At 50.8% G+C, this 20,003-nt stretch overlaps 2 protein-coding genes across 4 annotated transcripts in view; one reads left to right on the top strand and one right to left on the bottom strand.

Annotated features, from left to right (window-relative positions):
- Positions 1 to 3,491: 3,491 nt before the first annotated feature.
- Positions 3,492 to 19,269, bottom strand: CYS1 (cystin 1). The gene is made up of 3 exons (XM_084792217.1): positions 18,161 to 19,269; positions 7,360 to 7,412; positions 3,492 to 5,508 (listed from the first exon to the last, which is right to left on the bottom strand). Exons 1-3 carry the CDS (start codon positions 18,437 to 18,439, stop codon positions 5,403 to 5,405), a joined length of 438 nt encoding a protein of 145 aa, XP_084648343.1. The 5' UTR covers positions 18,440 to 19,269; the 3' UTR covers positions 3,492 to 5,402.
- RRM2 (ribonucleotide reductase regulatory subunit M2) overlaps positions 17,377 to 20,003 on the top strand; it is a 28,985-nt gene continuing 26,358 nt past the window's right edge. For 2 of the 3 annotated variants that reach the window (XM_084792215.1, XM_084792213.1), the window contains exon 1: positions 17,377 to 17,950. The gene's annotated coding sequence lies outside the window, so the exon portion shown is untranslated. Of the gene's footprint in view, positions 17,951 to 18,055; positions 18,074 to 20,003 lie in introns of those variants that run through there. The other variant, XM_084792214.1, reaches the window with a different exon arrangement.

Here is a 20,003-nt window from a genome sequence, read left to right as displayed (position 1 = left end):
CTTGTGTGTGTGTTGTATAACTGTGTCCGGTGACTTGTTACACGTGGTCTTCGTATGAGTCTGGAAGACTCGTCATGTTTTAGGTGAACTTGAACTCTTTATTTTGGGCGGTCTAGTTGGGTTTCAGGAAGATGAAATACAGTGGTAAAGAAGTCAACCCGTAAGAATTGCCAAAGTGTGGCAGCTTGAACATTAAAATAACAGCTCTTCCACTTGTTCCTGATGGACCAGTGGAGACAAGCTTCCATCTCCATGGGTACCAACCATCCACAGAGCAGGTCAAGACAAGATGCCCTGTGTGTCCTCCCTCCCCACCTCTTGGCATCCAGCTGGACTGTGCGATACAGAGCATTCATTCAGGGCCTACAGTAACCTTGGCAGGCAAGAGGCATGGGAGCCATTGCCCGAGACAAACAGGAGCTGAGTCCTAGAGACCATATGCTGGGGAGCAGGGGGAGATCTCCCCCATTGCTTCTGCACTGTTGTAGATGGAGACTGACCTAGGGTCATCTGGATGAGTTAGTCCAGACAGCCACCCTTCCTCGTGAGCAGCCGAGACTTGCCCTCTGTCTGTGCCTCCTGGACACATAACCCACCGCATCTCTCTGGTTTACTCGTCCAGGGCCTGGCTGTGCAAAGCCTGGCATGGACCATGCCCTCGTCCGTCATACACAGTCTGCACAAGAGGAGCGGCTTTGGCAAGAATCTGTGTCGCTAACTGAAGGAATGAACAGGCCTATGCTCTCCACGTTTACCCAGACACCCTCCTGGCAGGTAGGTGGAGGAGAGGTGGATGCCCTCCCTCCTTTCTCTGTTCACCCTCTTCTTCCCTAAGAGTATAACCTCTGGGGTGGGACTGGGTGTGGTTGTGTGTGTGTGTATGCGTGCATGCGTGCGTGTGTGTGCGCCCCTAGCTGGACTTCTCCCAGGGCAGAGCTGCCACTGCTTCTTGTGACCACACAGTGTCACTGTTGAAAGCGGAAACTGACTTTGGGAAGTCAAACCTAATCCCCCTAGTACCACAAGCAACCGCACACTGTTGATTCAGTTTCTGGATGTGCAGTTTTAGGGCCCACCCTTCTTGTCTCCTGTGGCGCCTCATCCTGAGGTACATCAACTTTGGAGTGCAAGCTATGGGCCAACTACCTGGGGAGGAGGGTTTCAAGCGCTTCTCTGTCTTTCCTAGGCTCCATGCCGTAGAGAGGACAGCTCTTCCTTGCCAGCACTGGATAGGTTCCTATGTGGACTCCTGGCTGTCCTGGAACTCACTCTGTAGACCAGGCTGGTTTTGAACTCAGAGATCCACCCGCCTCTGCCTTCCAAGTGCGTGTACCACCACCATCCAGCAAAAGAAGGGTTTCATTATACTAGGAAACAGTTCCTTCCAACCTTTTAAGGTCTAATTTACTCCAAGGTCTAGGCTAGCACCCCAAAAAAGGTCTAATTATCGAGCCTCCTTCCTATAGGAGTCTAATACATGATTTGTGGGCCAGCAGGGGGCTCACTGGGTAAAGGTGCCTGTCACCAACCAGGGGACCAGAGTTTGCTTGCTGGACGCAAACCAACTCCTGCAAACGGTCCTCTGACTTCCATATGTGCACCACACATGTGCACTCATGTATACACACAGACATACGTGCACATGCCTGTGTGCACATACACAAAGTAAGTTACAGTGTACTAAACTACTGTAAAAAATAAAGCGTGATTTATGCTCTTGATGCTCAGAATCACCCAAGGACACCTTCCCCCTAACTGTGCCCAGTGAGTTAACTACACACAGTTTTCATAAGAGTCTGGAAGGTTAGATTTAGGAAACCCTTCTGGGAAAGGACCCCTACCATCTGTCTACTGAAAGACTAAAGTTGGAAGACGATTCTTATCTGAAAAGGGCTCCTGAGCCCCAGGGGCAGAGAGAGTGTGTGTGGTGTGGGTGCAGGATTGCTGTGACATCCATGCATGTGGGAGTCAGATGACAGCCTGTAGGAGTTGGTTCTTCAACCACTGGGCCTCAGGGCACAGAACTCAAGTTGTCAGGCTTAGCAGCCAAGCCATCTCCTTCACTCTTAAAGGAAAAACACGGCATTACGCCGGGCGTGGTGGCACATGCCTTTAATCCCAGCACTCTCGAGGCAGAGGCAGGCGGATCTCTGTGAGTTCAAAGCCAGCCTGGTCTACAAAGCAAGTATAGGACAGCCAAGGCTACATAGAGAAACCCTGTCTCAAAAAACCAAAAAAGAAAAAAAAAAGTCATTATATTTTACATTACAAAAGCATTACAACTCTGCGTGTGGGCGGAGGGTGGAGTGTTAACACAGTAGTTCTCTGTGTGGCCCGGCTCTCCTGGAACTGACTCTGTAGACCAGGTTGGCCTCGAACTCAGATCTGTTTCTGCTTCCTGAGTGCTGGGTTTAAAGGTGTATGCCACCATGCCCAGCTCTGCCCAACTCTTGACAGGAGGAAAAATACCCCATGGTCCTGACGCTCAGCAGCTGATCTGGCTCCTGGTGATAGACTCCTAGTCCCCAGAGTGCAGCTCAGTGAGGAGGGAACCTCTGTTAGGGTGATAGTGACACCTATTTATGAATCCCAGAATCTACTGGTGGGGGGATGACTCCCAGGCAGGGTCCTGGGCATCATTCCAGGAAATGGAGTGGCTCTGGGAATTTGGAACACCAAAAAAGAGGGTGCTAACAGCTTGTCCCAGGCAGTTGTGGCCAATCCCTGCTGATGGGGTAGGTCCCTGCCAAGTTGACCTAAGACCCCATGGACACAAGAGCAGAGAGCCTGAGAGCTCTGCAAGGCTCTGTCCCTCTGTCCAGAAAGCCCATCTATGCTTTCTGACCGGAAGGAAGACTCAGGTTTCTCAAGCACAGCATCCACAGGTCCTGGGGGGAAGAGCTGCTGCAGATCCAGTGGCCATCTGCGGCTCCGTAGACTTTCTCTCATGGGAACCAGGGTCAGCTCTTGCTGTGGGTGGGCAGATCCCACACTGCTTAGAGCTGGGTACATGGCTGTGCAATCTGGGACATGGATGGAAACCGAGCGCCTGGGTGGGACAGGAAGGGCTCCTGTAGGCAGCAGTGATGCCCAAGCTGGCAGGACCAGCCTCTCTGTAGCCTGAGTTTCCCAGGACCACAGCTCATACTTGGTCTGGCTAGCCACTGCCCAGTAGATCCCTTCTGGAATTCAGGCAACTGCTGCTCCTTTTGTTGTTGTTTGTTTGTTTTTGTTTTTTGGGGTTTGTCTTCATATTGATAAAGATTAATTACTGTGGGATTCCCCCCTCTTTTTTTATTTTTATTTTTTTGGCACTTTGATCTCATTAAGGGTTTCCCCAGGAAATGCAGAGCTACTGTCTTTCTCCTCTCTTTTTGTCCCCCATCTTTCTCTTAATCAGACGAACATGTCTCTTCGAGTACAGTGCATAAAGCTGTAAATGTTTACATCAAGTTCAAAGCCTCATCCATCCTTTGGTAAAAAACGTAACATTTTTAACCTTCTAAAATAAGCATTTTTAATAACTGTGTTATCAAAATAGAAACAGCTTTCATATCAAAAGCAGTGGTTTGAGCTCCAGTGAGATACAGTCACCAACACTCAGCTGTAGACCCCCCCATGGGTGTTAACTGACTGGTAGACCCCCCATGGCTGTCAGCTGACTGGTAGACCCCCCCATGGCTGTCAGCTGACTGGTAGACCCCCCATGGGTGTCAGCTGACTGGTAGACCCCCCATGGCTGTCAGCTGACTGGTAGACCACCCACCCCCCATGGCTGTGGGCTCTGACTGTACCACAAAGTCTCTCAGCTGAGAACTCAAAGACACTCTTGTCAAGTCATAAGAGTTCATGGAATCATTTGCAGGTGGCAGCGAGGGACCATGGGTGTGGGGACAGTCCCAGTGACCACTCTTCCTTGGTTCCTGAGATATTCCAGGTTGTGCTCTGAGGATTCGTGGGCTGGCGTGAGGGAGAATGCTGGGGAGACCGCTGGCTTGGCCGAGGGATGCAGTGTAAGCTGAGACCTGTTTTGACCTCAGCAAAAGCTGCCACCGTTTTCTTCGTTTCTTCATTCTCTACCCCTTTTCTGACACTGATTCTTACTACATAGTCCAGGCTGGTCTCAAATTCACTATGTAGCCCTAAGGTCTCAATAACCCTCTAGGATTGGCCTGATGGTTGCTGAGATGCAGGCTTGTGCGAACACTCACAGATCTGCGAACCCTTTCTACCAGCTGTTCAGGTGCTTCCAGAAACCTGAGCAAGACCAGGCCCTACAGGACCCACACAGACCCTTCCCTCCTTCCCTCCTTCCCTCCTTCCCACAGGCTCTCCACACCTTCCCATCGCTTGAGTGGAAATGTCTGAGGCCCCTTTTGGCATCATTATTGTCTCTGCCTTCCACCTAAGCAGGGAGAGGAGGCTCACGGACTCAGCCAGACTGCCAGCCAAAAGGGAACCTGGAGAGCAGTTGCCCTGAAGATCTGTCCGGGTGTGGGCTGGCTTTCTCAGCTACAGTGCAGTTCTGCACTCAGCAGGATGCCTAAAGCGCAGTGGCAGCTGGGAGATAGAAGGGCTAGAAAAGATAGAGTTGCCAGACTGATAGGGCTTGAAAGACCTCAGAGAACCTCCGGGATTTATCCCCAGAGAGAAACTGAGGCCCAGAGAGGGACGTGATAGCAAGCTAATGTAATACTGGGATACCAGAGCAGTCTGTGGCTCCCAGCCCTCTCTCTTCCTACAACATCTAAGCAGGGGTGGCTGCTGTGCTGTGGCTTGGAGGAGCCTCCAGCACGAGGAAGGGAAGAGCTACCAGAAAGTCTGAAGTCCAGGTCCTGAGTCCTTGCACCTGCAGCTTGCCCTGACCTCCAGGCTGTTAGAAATGCAGTCTCAGGACCCGCCTAGACCTACCATCCTGCCTGCCATCCATGTCCTTGGGCCCTTCCTGTGTACGTAGAAACTGGCATACATGGAGTTAACTGTCTCCCTCTGGAGAAATGGTAGTGTGAAGACTGAGAACATACCTTGGTGGAACCTTCTAGAAGCCTGTGGCACAGATACCAGGGGGGGGGGGCATTGACCCTTCCCCACCTGAAAAGTAAGTAAGTAGAAAAGACAGACAGTTCAGAATTCAGTGGAACTACAGAGCCAGGCTACCCCTCGGAGTGAGAGGAGGTACCCACACACCTGTGGCCTGGTACCTGCTTGCCCATACTCTTGGGCTGCCAGCGGCAGGACTCTGACCGTGAATTGTAAAAGATCAGTTTGGAAAGATAGCTGTATTCTAGAAATGGTTCCCTCTGGCTGGGTCACAGGTCGGGTAAGGTGGAGCCCTCTGACTCTAGCCCGGCTCACAGGCCTTGCAAGGCCTGGTCAGTGGTGACCAGGGCTATTCAGCCAGCTCAGTGGCAGTACTCCCGCTCGATGCTGGCCATCAGCTCCTCTTCAGAGTAATCGTAAGAGATGGCTGACTGCCCCTCGGGTTTCTTGTGGCTGCTGCCCGGGGCTCTGTGGGTGAGAAATGCAGACGAAGATAAACATCACCTTCAAACTCCCATCTTCTCTAGCAACCACGGTGGTCGTTAAGTGGTCCATCCTAACATCCAAACCAAAAACCTCAGCTCTGGAGACACCTGAGTCTCTTTCCTACCCAACACAAAGACTTGTTCATCTTCACTCGTATCTACCTTCAGCCTCCCATTTTGTTCACCAAGACCTGCAATGAAGGTGAAGCAGGACAGATTAAGGCCAAGGCACATCTGAGGTTCCTGGCTGACCCTCCGAGAACAGCGTCTAGGACTCTGGTTGGTTGGTTGGTTTGGTTTGGTTTGATTTTCTGAGACAGAGTTTCTCTGTGTAGCCTTGAGTATCTTGGACTTGCTTTGTAAACCAGGCTGGCCTTGAACTCACAGCGATGCTCTTGCCTCTGCCTCCCCAAGTGCTGGGATTACAAGCATGCGCCACCACGCCAGGCTTGCATCTAGGGCTCTGTTTAATTCTCCCAAAGCACAGAGTGAGAAACGCGGACACAGCTGCCTGATCTACTCCGATCTGACCACTGCCAAAGCATGTGCCTTTCCCATGGTGTCTATGGTGTCTACGGGGCAAAGGGAACCTCCAGGTGCCTTGGAGGAGGGCTGGTCTCAGCTGGCTTTGATGCACAGGAGCTTGTGGCCCTAGACCAATCGTTCCTCTTGCCCCAGTCTCTGTAATAAGGAAGGATTGCATCCCAAGACAGACCTGAGGATGGCTGAGGGGCAGCAAGCGTCTAATACAGAGATGAGCACTTAGGAGGAGGGACTGCGCAGGAACAACTGCTTGTGAGCTGTTTGCAGGCTTGCAAGCCCAGAACGGTGGTAGTGGCTTCCCTTCCCGCTTGTGAAGGGACAGGAGAGACACGGACCAGCGGAGAAGGCTGACGGAGCAGCTTTGTGTGCCCTCTAGTGGAATAGAAGCACTGACGCTTCTGTGTGTGCGCACTGGCTCACATGCACTTACTTATTTGTGCGTGCCTATGTGTCTAGGCATGTGTGCTGTGCTGTACAATAGAGGTTGAACGGCAGATGCTGGGATCTCTCTCCCCTTCTGTCGTGTGGGTTCTGGAGACTGAACTTAGGTTACCAGACTGGGTGGCAAGGGCCTTTACCTACTGAGCCATCTTGCTGCCTCCCCCATTTTATCTCTTTCCTGGCCAGTGAACCTACGGCATTGCACCTGCCAGGCTAGCACTCTACCACTAGACTGTATTCCCGGCACCCTGAGTTTCAAAGGAAGAGTCCAGGGCCCCGGGATACCATGGTAGGGTGTGGGGTGGAGTTTGCTGATGTTATTGTTTGTTTGTTTGTTTGTTTGTTTTAGACGGTGTCTCACTGTGTAGCCCCGGCTAGCCTGGAACTGCTATAGAGACCAGGCTGGCCTGGAACTCCTGCCTCTGTTTCCCCAGTGCTGGGATTAAAGGCTGATCAACCACCCTGGCTGCACTATGTGTGATGATGCCAGGGGCTCCAAGTGCATTTTCCTGATGACTGTTTTGACAGTCTTTACAGATAAAACCGCTGAGTATAGCAGGACACCTGAGCATATCTGGACAAACCTGAAGGGGCCTAGAATGGCCACAGAGAAGCCAGGCCATGAGGGAAGGAGGGAGGGAGGGAGGGAGGGAGGGAGGGAGGGAGGGGGGAAGCCAGGTTAGGAGGAAGCTCAGAGCTGCTGTGACTGGGCCCTGCACTGCCCCTGGCTCCCCCTGAGGGGGCAGCTCTAGAGCTGGGAACCTGACTGACCTGTAACACAGTGGGGCTTTGAGGGTGGAACTGACTCACCTCAGGGTGGTGGAGTACTGCCCCTCCCCCCTATACTTACTCAGAGGCACAGCTGTCTTCAGGGTTGTCCTTAATCGTCTTTTCTGGAGACACCTTGAGCAGGAAGACAGGAAAAGGCATCAAAACTTTGTCAATATGGGGGAGTTGGAGAGATGGCTCAGAGGTTAAGGGCACTGTCTGCTCTTCCAGAGGTCCTGAGTTCAATCTCCAGCAACCACACGGTGGCTCATAGCCATCTACAATGAGATCTGATGCCCTCTTCTGGTAGGCAGGTGTACATGCAAGCAGAGTGTTGTATACAAAATAAATAAATATAAATCAATCTTTAAAAAAAACCAACTTGTCATTAGTATAGTGGATTAACACTCCGGCTTTTTGGGGTGAGACAGCAGCCACCATGTTTAACTCAGGGTCTGAAAACGTCAGAACAGGGAAGCTTTTCCCTTCAACTCCAGAGCCCCCGTTACTCATTTTACAGTCAGAAAACTGAGGCTGTGGGGGAGACTTATAAAACCAACAAACAAGCAGTGCTGTGGTCACATCTCTTGCCTCCCAACCACCACCATTCTGGGTTCGTCCTGTCCCTCGCCTTTAGACACACCAGCGTCGCCGTGCGCCTAGCATGAGGCCTTCCTAGCCCCAGGGATTGTACTCCCAGCCTCAAGCCTTGCACCTACCCTTCAGCAAGGAGTCATTGAGTACTGGAACCCCAGCACTTGGGAAGCTGAGGCAGGAGGAATGCTCTAAGTTTCAAGCCAGCCTTGGTGTAAGAGTGTGAACTTAAGCTGGGCGCAGTGGTGCACACCTGTAATCCCAGCCCTTGAGAGGCAGTGGCATGCTGGATCTCTGTGAGTTTGAGGCCAGCCTGGTCTACAAAGTGAGTCCAGGACAGCCAAGACTACACAGAGAAACCCTGTCTTAAAAAAAAAAAAAAAGGTGAACTTGACTTAAAATATACATATATATGTTTAAACAACTAAAACAATAGATATTTTTTAAAAAGAACTGTGAGCAATACTTATGTTGTTTATAAGTAACAGCCTAAAGATTTTTGGTTTGGTTTGGTTTGGTTTGGTTTTTCGAGACAGGGTTTCTCTATGTTATCTTGGCTGTCCTGGACTCACTTTGTAGACCAGGCTGGCCTCAAACTCACAGCAACCCGCCTGCCTCTGCCTCCCGAGTGCTGGGATTAAAGGCGTGCACCACCACACGTGCCTCTAAAGTATCTTCTCGTAGCAGCTTGAAGGAGCAGTGATATAAAGATATAGGGGAAAATATCAAAAACTTATAGGACAAAAAGCACTGGTAAAGACTGGTCACCTAGAGTCAAGAATGAAATGGGTGCCCGGCGGTGGTGGCGCACGCCTTTAATCCCAGCACTCGGGAGGCAGAGGCAGGCGGGTTGCTGTGAGTTTGAGGCCAGCCTGGTCTACAAAGTGAGTCCAGGACAGCCAAGGCTAACACAGAGAAACCTTGTCTCAAAAAAACCCAAAAACAAAACAAAACAAAAAAGAATGAGACGGGTGACATAGCAGTGGCAGCCTGGAGACCATAGTCAGAATGCTCCAAGGATGTGGGAGAGCCGTTTTGAATTTGTAATTCTAGAATCCATCAGAATAAACTAAAACAAAAATTCAGACATGCAGTTTATCAACCCTTACCTTTTTGGGGGCATGTGCGTGTGTGTGCATGTGTGCAGGTAGGGGTGTGGTACATAACGTGATATGTGTGCACCTCCAGGTGCAGGACAGGCTGAAGTCAAGTGCCTTCCCTATCACTCTCTAGTTCTCTGTTGTTTTTTTTTTTTTTTTTTTTTTTTTTATCCAGGGTCTCTCACTAAACCCAGAGCTCAAAGAGTGGCTAGCTAGCCAGTGAGCTCCAGGGACCCCCATCTTGGTTACCAGAGCACTAGGTGACAGGTGCATGCCACCATACCCTGACCTTACGTGAGTGCTGGGCTGAGAACCCAGGTCCTCATGTTTGCACAGTTGGCACTGCTCACTGACCCGTCTCCCCAGCCTCCAGGAAGGATACTTTACGTTCTTTGCTTGGTTGGTTGTTTTTTAATCTAGATGGGGGTTGGCGGCTCAACAACTGATGGCTGTTCTTGGTTGTCCACCTGACTACATCTGGAAAGAGCTAATAATCCAGAAACGGGAGGGCAGAGCTGTGAGAGATTTCTTTGTTTGGTCTGAAGCGGGTGGATCCACTTCTAGTCCGGTTTAAAGGAGGGAGATGTGCTGCCTTTCATCCGGATCGTGAGGCTGCGTCCCTGATCTTGATCCCTCTCCGTGTGACCGTTCAGTAAACCATCACTATCTGACTGAATCGGTGTCTGAGCTGTAACACCTCCTCCCAGGGGTACATGAAGGTTCTCACGTTCACACCATCACCTGCCTCACTACAGCTTTCAGTAAGTTCTCCTTGACCATCCTGCACCTGGTTTGTTGTTGTTGTTTTCTTTCTTTCTTTCTTTCTTTCTTTCTTTCTTTCTTTCTTTCTTTCTTTCTTTCTTTCTAATGAAGTCCTCTTACTTGGACACCTATTTCTTCAGTTCAGTTTCTGTTGGAGCCAGCTTTTGCTGTCATCTGCTTGGCTGCTTCTCCTCCTATTAGGTATGTAAGGCCTGTCATGGTTTCTGTGATCAGGCAGGTGACAGCATCAACATGAACCCCTCCTGGACCTGGATGCTCATAGGAACAGGTGCTCAATGATATCAGAGTCACCATCTTCCTTGAAGGCAGCCGGGATGACAAAACCCTATTGCCCCGTGACCTGTGCTCTTGGAACTGGGAGCAGAAGAGCCTCACTATGGCTGTTTCCCTGATGCCTTCAACTTGCCCCATCTGTTCAGTTTTCACCTCTGTTTCTTTCTGTGCCTTTGATACATGCCACTTTCTCTGGCCAATTTGTTTAAACCTTGAACTTGACCGTCGCAGGTGGGAAAAGTATTAGTCCCTCCCAGAGCGTGCAGTCTGCCAAAGCCAAGGGGGAGCTTGGAGGAAAGGCAAGGTGCAGAGCCTCCTGCTCCAGCCCACTGGATGCCTGCTACCAGCTGCTCACACTCACATCTGGACCAACAGAACCTGAGCTGGGGCTGCGGGAACTGTGCTGAGCTCAAGGTGTGCGTGTGCTTGTGTGTATGCACCCTTGGGTAGGTGAAGGTATCTCTCCCCTCACCAGTGCAGGAAGGAGTTAGAAAAACAGCACAGCCATGCAAGAAACAGAAAACACAAAGAGTTGAAAAGGAGGCATCTCCTCGGGTCATTTTTGACTCTTACAAGTAAGTGTGTGTGTGTGTGTGTATGTGTGTGTGTGTATAGCAAGTAAGTGTGCACTTGTGAATCTGTGTCTGTGTGTGTGTACCTGCATGTAAAGTTTCAAATGCTACTTTTTAGAAATGTACTGCCTATTGTACATATCAAAACATATCCTGCATCTTCTACGGAAGTTCTCCCCTTAATTGGGCGGCTTTGTCTGTATAACGTATGCACACTCACACGCACAAATCTATTATATGTGCAATTGATAGAGAACACTGCAGATGGCTGAAGAATAGACACGAGTAGATATGCATCCACACCCACTAAACCATGGACATAAGCAACCTCACCGTGTCCCGGCCACACGCCATGTTCACATCCCTGCTCCTACTAACTTCCTCCTTCCCCACCCCCCACCCCCCAGGCAACTCCTGATCTGCTCTGCCGCTGGCTGCGGCATGCGCTCCTCTTCATCTGGCATCTTTCTCTTAGCACAATGATGGTGAGGCCCACGCATGCTTTCTGATGCATTCCTGTTTACTTCTGAATGCTTATGTGTTGCCTTCTTTATGAATCCTAGCTTGGTTGGTTTTTATTTATTTTATTTTATTTTTTTGCTGTGGAAACTTGAACACATTATAGACAGAAAAGCATTAAGGGCTCTCTGGTACCCAACCCACCAGGGGACAGATTTCAGGATTTTGCCAGTCAGGCTCTACTTTTTACCACCAGAGGGCGCTGGTTTTCCAGGCCTGTGGTCTCTGTCAGTAGGCTCTTGGGACGTGTTCCTTGTGGCTTCCTAGAAGGCCCCAGCAGCACCCTATAACCACCACCAGATGCCAAGAGCAAGGGAGGCACATGAGCCTCCATTCCTGACCCTAAGAGAGCTGGGACCCCCATGGAGGGAGCCTCCCCAGCCCTAGGAACTGCACATCTAGCTTTTAAAATCTCACTCCTGGAATCCTACGGTTGCTACGATCTCCCAGAATCCTGCCCCTAAGATCTGAGAGGAGGATCTGCCCTTCTATTTCTTTCCATATTAAAATTGTTTCTGCTGGGCGTGATGGCACATACCTGTAATCCCAGCACTCAGGCAGGCAGAGGCAGGCGAATCTCTGAGTTCGAGGCCAGCCTGGCCTACAAAGTGTACCCAGGTCAGCCAAGGCTACACAGAGAAACCTAGTCTTGAAAAACCAAAATAATAACAACAACAACAACAATAACAATGACAATGACAACAACAACAATGTTATTATTGTTGTTGTTTCTACTCAGAATCTGCTTTTTTTGAGACAGAGTCTCATTATGTAGCCCCAGCTGGCCTGGAATTCCCTGTGTAGAACAGGCTAGCCTCAAACTCATGGAAATCTGCATGCCACTGCCTCCCAAGTGCTGCGATTACAGGCCTGCACCCTCATGGCCTGGCTTGCAAAGAAAATGGAAGTGGTTTCTAGTGGAATGTATCAAGCGCTGGACTCCTGTAGTGCCCCCTTGGCCCTCTGTCACACTGAGGAGAATTCCTCTGGCTGGGACTTCTCCACTCCGTGATGGTGCTAAGCCTTTTGGTGCTTCCTGTGGGGTGTTCTTGCTGCATCATGGACTCTCCCCTCTGTGGCCTTCCCGGCATCATGTGAGTTCTCAGAGCCAACCCTGGGCTTCACTCTCCTTGGTGTGTGATCAAAACACCACGTTGTGCTATTTAGAGGCGTGGTCTTTGCTCTAGCCTTGACCGAGGTCGGACTGGTACAGTCTAGAAGCTCTTCGTTTTGTTTTGGCTGTGAGTCCAGCATCTTTAAGTCCCTGTGGTGGAGCTACTTTGCAGCTGCAAGCTCTTTTCTATGGGTTCTTCACCTCAGGTTCCATAGCAGTGCAAGCCATGATCACCCTAAAGGCTTGGCTGGTGGCAAAGACAAGACTCCCCCAGACCCCCTTGGCTATAGTAAATGTAAAACTTTGTAGAAGTTTGAACAAGGTGTCCTTCAGGTCCAGAAGGTATCACTGTTCTATACAGGCTTGTGAGAACACACACACACACACACACACACACACACACACACACACACACAGAGTCAGTGGCAGCAATGCTCTCCATGGCTTCTCTAGGCCACCACTGCCTGGGGTTTACAAGGCAGAGGAGGAAGGTAACCGTTATACCCAGTACTAAAAGCACTGAATGGATGCTTTGGGAACTGAACCAATTTCTTCTCTAAAAGCATCCTCTAATGTCACCAGTGCAGCCAACTCTGGGACTGTGATGGTCCAGGGACCCTCCCCCACCATGGCCCGATGACAAAGGCGAGAAAACACTTCAGTTCCCTGCCCCTGCCCTCCACAGATGAATCAATATTATACGGCTTATTTCACTCAGGAAGAGGCCAGTGATTGACAGGGGCACTGCTGTGTTCTTCAAGATTACTAACCAGCCTTAAAAACACACCCATGCAAATCCGTAGGTCTACTCAGCGTTCTCGTACTCTGCAGAGGTTGAAGTTTCAAACATCCCAACTAATACCATTGATGGAGAAGCTCCTGTGACCCTGGGAAAGGGTTTCTGCCTTGGGCACTTCATGTGGTCATGAGATTAAAAATTAATCCGCAACAATACCAGGAGCAGGGGGGGGGGTTGGGTCCTGGCTTAAAGGCCAAGCATCTGATAGACTGTCTCACACCCTTTAAAATATGTAAGGGGCCACATGGGGAGAATCTGTTTATGAGATGGTTTAAGTAGGACAATCCTAAGTAGAACCCCACATACACACAAGGACACGTAAACAAGATAAAAGACTTCATAAGATTATCCCTACCTTTAATTATTTCTTCTTGTAATTCTCAATTTGGCAAAAACAAAACATAAATAAATCCAGCCTTGAAAAATGTCTGAAGGAGGGCATGGTGGCACTTGGGAGGCAGAGGCTGGTGGATGGCTGTGAGTTCAAGGCCAGCCTGGTCTACAAAGCAAGCAGCCAAGGCTACCCTGTCTCAAAAAACAAAAAACAAAACAAAACAAAGAAAAAAGAAAAGAAAGAGAAATGTCTGAATAAGTTGGGCCTGGTGGCACACACCTGTAATCCCAGCACTTTTTGGATCTTGCACACCATAAATAAGTATAAGAATTATGTCATTAAAAAATAAAATACAAGGCCGGGCGTGGTGGCACACACCTTTAATCCCAGCACTTGGGAGGCAGAGGCAGGCAGATCACTGTGAGTTCGAGGCCAGCCTGATCTACAAAATGAATCTAAGATAGCCAAGGCTACACAGAAAAATCCTGTCTTAAAAAACCAAAAATAAGTACATAAAATAAAATAAAAATAAGGGCTGAAGAGATGGCTTAGCGGTTAAGAGTACTGGCTGCTCTTCCAGAGGACCCAGGTTCAATTTCCAGCACCCACATGGAGGCTCACAACTGTCTATAACTCCTGTTCCAGGGATCTGACACTTCTACACAGACATACATGCAGGCAAAACACCAATGGACATAAAATAAAAATAAATTAAAAATAAGTAAATAAAATATATTAAAATATGGGTTAACATGGCAATAATTAATTTATGACAAATACCTAAGTATTCATTAAAATATTGGCTAAAACTGTATCTTTTATTTTTATTATTTTTTAAATTGTTTATACCTATCTCAGCATTTGAGCATGAATACAGTGCCCTCAGAAGCCAGAAGGGGGCGTCAGAGCCCCGGGAGCAACAGATCTCAACCTGTGGGTCACAACCCCTCTGGGGGTTGAATGAACTTTTCACGAGGGTCACATATCAGACATCCTGCATATCAAATATTTGCATTACATACAGTTATGGAGTAGCAACAAAAATAATTTTATGGTTAGGGATCACCACAACATGAGGAACTGTGTTAAAGGGTCCCAGCATTAGGAGGGTTGCGAACCACTGCCCTGGAAGGAGTCACAGGGAGGTGTGAGCACCCTGACGTAGGCAGTGGGAACTGAACTCAAGTACTCTGCAAAAGCAGGAAAAACTCAGAGCCATCCGTTTGGCCGCCTAGAACTTTTTGTTTTGTTTTGTTTTGCTTTAAGATTTATTTATTTATTATATATGCAACATTCTGCTTGTGTGGGCCTGCCCACCAGAAGAGGACATCAGATCCCAGTATAGATGTTTGTGAGCCACCATGTAGGTGCTGGGAATTGAACTTAGGACCCCTGGAAGAGCAGACAGTGCTCTTAACCTCTGAGCCATCTCTCCAGCCCTGGAACTATTTGTTTGTTTTGTTTTGTTTTTTGAGACAGGGTTTCTCTGTGTAATAGCCCTGGCTGTGCTCTTTTTAGACCAGGTTGGCCTCGAACTCACAGCGATCCGCCTGCCTCTGCCTCCCGAGTGCTGGGATTAAAGGCATGTGCCACCACGCATGGCTCTAGGACTATTTTTTAAATAACATTCAGTACCGGATTTGGGAGAGCTGGTTGGCAGACCAACTCAGCTACCACCCAAGCCTAGATCCAGGGCTTTGAATTGGCCCACCCCAACAGGTACCCCATCTATGATCTGCTGGAGCACCTGAGGGGGCGGGTCCTGAAGATCCCAAACTGCAGCATCTCCAGGATGCAGGGTAATAACAGGTTGTCTGAGAGAGTCCTGCTGAGGATCCAGTATTGATGGTGTCGCAGAAGCCACAGGCCTCGCACCAGACCAGTGGCTCATTGCAATGAACATTTGCAAGTAAAGATGGTCAGACAGAAGAGTATACTGTGGGACACACTGCAGCTTTCACAGCAAGAGGTTTGGTTTTGGGGAGAGGGTTGCAAGGGTGGATATGGTCTAGGGGATGAGTAGGATTGGGGAGCATGATGTGAAATTCACAAAGAATCAATAAAAAGTAAAACAAAACAAAAGCCAAACAAACAAACAAAAAAACCCTAATGTCCAATATGACGCCACATTCAGGATGATGATTGTGAGATACACATAAGCACTCCAAGCAATGATGGTTGCTTTGTTTGTTTGTTTGTTTGTTTTGTTTTGTTTTCTTATTTTTTGGTGGAGTGAAGGATCAGAGTCAAGGCCTTAAACATACTAGGCAAGGCCTTCTTCTGCTGAGCTAGGCCCACTCAGCCCAATGCTTAGGGAAGTATTTATTTTGTTTGTTTGTTTGGGTTTTGGTTTTTTGAGACAGGGTTTCTCTGTGTAGCCTTGGCTGTCCTGGGCTCACTTTGTAGACCAGGCTGGCCTCGAACCCACAGAGATCCACCTGCCTCTGCCTCTCAAGTACTGGGTTTAAAGGCGTGCACCACCACCGCCAGGCTAGTGAAGTGTTTAAATGAAGGCCCTTTAAAGGGTTTTCATTTAATCTTAATGCTCTATTAAAAAAACAGAACAAAAAACAAACAAACAAACAAACAAACCGGGAGGGCTAGAGGGTATAAATATAAAGAAACGCTTTCTTCTTTCCTTCCTGGTAAAAATACGAGTAGTGTATTCGTGGCCAAAGGGTCCTTCTTTCTGCCAGGGGCAACAGTTTCTCTCAAACATTTTGAAGTAAAGCCACCTTCGTGGATGATTCTGGACCTCGAAGTTCTTGTCTGTCTCCGTGGCGAGTTACACATCCAGAGCCCTGCAGGGTGAGCAGCTCCTGGGGGAGCCGCTTGCAGAGGTGGGGAAGCTCCGAGGCGCAGACGCTTGGGCTCTGCTCTAACAGGGGCAGTGTTTTTAGAAGCAGGGGTCTCACTTCCTGACCTTGTCTCTCTGAGCACTCTTAGGACTCTGGGATTCATTCATTAGTGTGAGAAACATTTATGGTGTGTGTGTAGGGGGGGCACACCTGAGGCACTCCACGCCAAGGAGTAGCCAACCATTGCTGTTACTTCATACTTTCTTCTTTTTTTCCTCTATGTGGCTCTAGCTGTCCTAGAATTGACTCTGTAGACCAGGCTGGACTCAAACTCACAGAAATCCACCTGCCTTTGCCTCCCAAGTGCTGGGCTGGCATTAAAGGTGTGTGCCACCACGGCCTGACCACACTCTATTTCTTGACCCTACCTCCGCACACCTCTCTCTCTGCAACTGCTTGGGTCCAGGACTTGGTCAGTTGGACAGCCAGAGTAACCCTGGAGGATAATGGTGCCCCGAGCTTAGCTTTTTTTTTCTGTCTGATTCACTCTTCTCCCGCTGTTAAGTAATCTCCCCAACAACACAAAAATCTCACTCTCTTTAGCCTTCAAATACCCACTTCATTCTCAACAGAGTCTGCACCCCCTGACATAGCAAGATGCTGAAGACGTTTTCAGGCTACAACTCCAGCTAACCTAACCCCACCCACCACATCATGTATACACAGAGCAGCCGCCGCCTCCTCCTTCTCCTCCTCTGCTCCTGTCCTCTGACTAATTCAGACTCAAGGCACTCTGCCATTGGACCATGCCCATGCCCGTCTCTCCCTCCTGAGGACCCTCGGACGGATTTCTCAGCGCTGTGTTTATACTTGGATCCCAGGCCAGCCCTCTGGGCACCTGTCTCCTAAAGCAAGCCTCACTTAGCAGGAGGCTGTAGCTGTGGCCGAGACATCCTGTCTCTATGGTATTCTTTCCACAAGACGGAGGGAAAATCCATTTATTTCCGAACCTTTGAAGTTTACTTAAAAATGACACTGAAAAATTGTTTCCTTGCTATGTCAAAATCTCCCCCCAAATCCCTCAAGTGTTTGTTCAGTGTTGGTGTTGCATAACTGTAGGCTGATGTCGTCTGAGAGGAATCCCATTATATAATTCAGTCCTAACTAAAGCTCACTGGTCCTGTTAGAAACCTCTACAGGGCAGTGGGGAACAGGGATGGGACAGAGAGCTCTGTATGGGGAGGGGAGGGGTACAGAGCCACCATCCCAGGGGCCTTTCCGTGATGCTCTCCTGGGAAGCCTCCTGCTCCACAGATACCGCCTTTGGCCTCCCCATCCAGCCAGGAGCCGGCCGCTAAGACCCGTTCTCAGCAGCAAAGGCGTGCCAAACCCGAGCGTTGATTTTTCACTATTTTTCTAGGACAGCGGGGTTGTTATTACAAGTGTTCAGCAAGAGAGGATAAGGAAGCTGAAAGAGTCAACACTTCTTAAAAATAGCTTGCAATATTGAATTGCCTGACTAGCCAAAGATCCGGATATGTCGGACGCGGCAGGGCATTTTCAACCACTGTTTTGCAGGTGGTCCACCCACTTAATCGCCTCCTCCCACCGCGTCCTGATGGCCAAGGAGGAAGTCCTTGCTGGTCAATTCCCACCTGGACTGCAAGGATGCTGCAGCTGGATTACGTGCAGCCCGATTGGGAAGGGAAGGCGAGCCCTGGGACAGAAGAAAGTTCTAGATGTTTCTGCCTACTGCTGTTTGTACTTGCTCCTTTAAGACTGTCTCTGTAAGTCACCCTGAAATAGAGACAGTAGTGGGCACCCACCCAGGAGGCAGAGTGAGAATATGCAGGGGTGGGGGTAAGGAATGGGCACAATGCCCTAGGACCGACTGGAGGAAGGCACTCAGGGTGAGCTGGGGGTAGAGGCGCCGAGTAAGGAGGGAGGCCTGGGTGGGAGGACACTGGGGATGCAGAGGGACAGGCGCCCACACTTACCGCGGGTGGGAGGCGGGCGCGGCCTCGTGGGGTCGGTTCTTGGGGCCCCCAGGCCTCCGACTCGGCCAGCAACTGGTCCAGCAGGCGCAGGGTGTCCTCCCGGCCGCCGGGAGGTGTCGCGGGGCGGGGGTCGCGGCCGGTCTCCTCCTGCACCGCGGCCGTCGGGGCCTGGTCAGTCGTGCCGGCCTCGGAGACTGTCTCTCCCGGGGTCGCCTGTCGCCTGTCAGGGCTGCGCCGGCGCCTCGGGATCCGGCCGCTCCGGCTGCTGCCGCTGCCCATGGCGCGCACCCAGCCTGGAGCGCGCAGCCGGGGAGCCGGGCCGGACTGGGGCGGGAGCGCGGCGGGCGGGACGGGGCGGGGGAGCAGCGAGGGGGATTCCGGGAGAACTGAGAGGGGTGTGTGCGATGGAGGATGGGCGGGAGGTGGGGGAGGCTCAGAGGACGCGCGGGGATGGGAGAGAGAGAGAGGCAAGGGTCATCTTGGTGGCTGGAGGAGGTGGAGGTTGATGGGGGGAGTTGGGGGGATTCTCAGGAGGAGAATGTGAAGATGGAGAAAGAGGGGTGGGGTAGCTTTGGGAAGTGGGGTGGTTCAGGAGATGAAGGACCGGGTGGGGCGGGGGAGGGCCGAGGACAGGAAGAAAATGGGGAAGGTGCTCCTAGAGGGATGAGGAGAGGGTAGGTAGGGGTGACTGGCCCCGAGACCTTCAGGAGGTGGGAGGTCCGGGATGGTGTGGTACTACAAGGAGGTGGAATAGATTGAGTGTAGTATGGGAGCCTTAAAGGGCACGGGGTGAGTATATATGGTGGAGGGGAAATCAGGGTGTGAGGATCATCTTGGGGAAGTTCGGGGGAGCCTCATAGAGCATGGGTGGGAGTAATGCTGGGGGCAAGGGGAGCAAGAGACCAGCCGAAGGGAGCTGGGGATGAAAGAGGAATGCTTTCAGCAGAGGCGAACATCAGGGGTCAGGGTTGGAGAGTAGTGTAGGGGAAGAGGGGGTCGCTGGGACTTGAGGTAGAAGTCTGAGGGAGCAGAGGCAAAGAGGGCAGGGCGGCGGGGGAGGGGGCAGAAAAGGAGAACCAGGGATGAGAGAGGGGGCGGGGGGGGGGAGAATGAGAGAGGATGAGCGGGTGGGGAGAGAATAAGAAGAATGTCCAGGGGAGGGGAACTTGGGATAGGCAGCCCGAGTGCCGGCTGAGGGGAGGGGAGCTTGGGATAGGCAGCCCGAGTGCTGGCTGAGGGGAGGGGAGCCTGGGATAGGCAGCCCGAGCGCTGGCTGAGAGGTGCGCACCAGGGCTCTGGGGCGGACCCACTGGAGGGGCGTGTCCCTGGACAGAGACTCTAGGCTAGGAACTAAAACCCTAGGTGGGCGTGTGAACCTGGGAGAGGAGGCTGCACCTGAACCCAGGGCGGTTAGGTTGTGGAAAGCGCGACCCCGGAGCGGGTCAGGGTGAATTTTGAGGTCTCCTCACTCTTGTCTGGCCTCCGATTGAGGCCGGTTCACCGCAGGCTCTGGCTTCCTTTTATCCGGGTATAGCTCTGGTTACTAAAGCTGTCACCGGTAAGGCACCTAGAGGCGGGGAGGGGAGGGAAGGCGGGGGGGGGGGGGGGCGGCGGGGGGACGACGACCCTGGCTCCGCTAGATTTGTGCTTTTATGGGACACTTAACCAGAAGGTTGTTAGAGGTGCTAGAGAGAGGATGACTTAGCCTGGCATCTCTCTGGAGGAGGAGATGGGTTTTTTCACCTCTCAAAGCCTCAGAATGGAAGCAGAGTGGTAGAAATAGTTTAGTGGATCTAGTAAACAGCCTGTCACTCAGTGGCCTCCTCACCTTTCCACTGTGTCA

This window comes from Acomys minous (assembly GCF_964271855.1).
Source record: "Acomys minous genome assembly, chromosome: 8".
NCBI classification, from domain to species: domain Eukaryota; kingdom Metazoa; phylum Chordata; class Mammalia; order Rodentia; family Muridae; genus Acomys; species Acomys minous.
The sequence above is the reverse complement of the archived record's forward strand: the minus strand, read 5'-3'. Positions and strand labels throughout refer to the sequence as shown.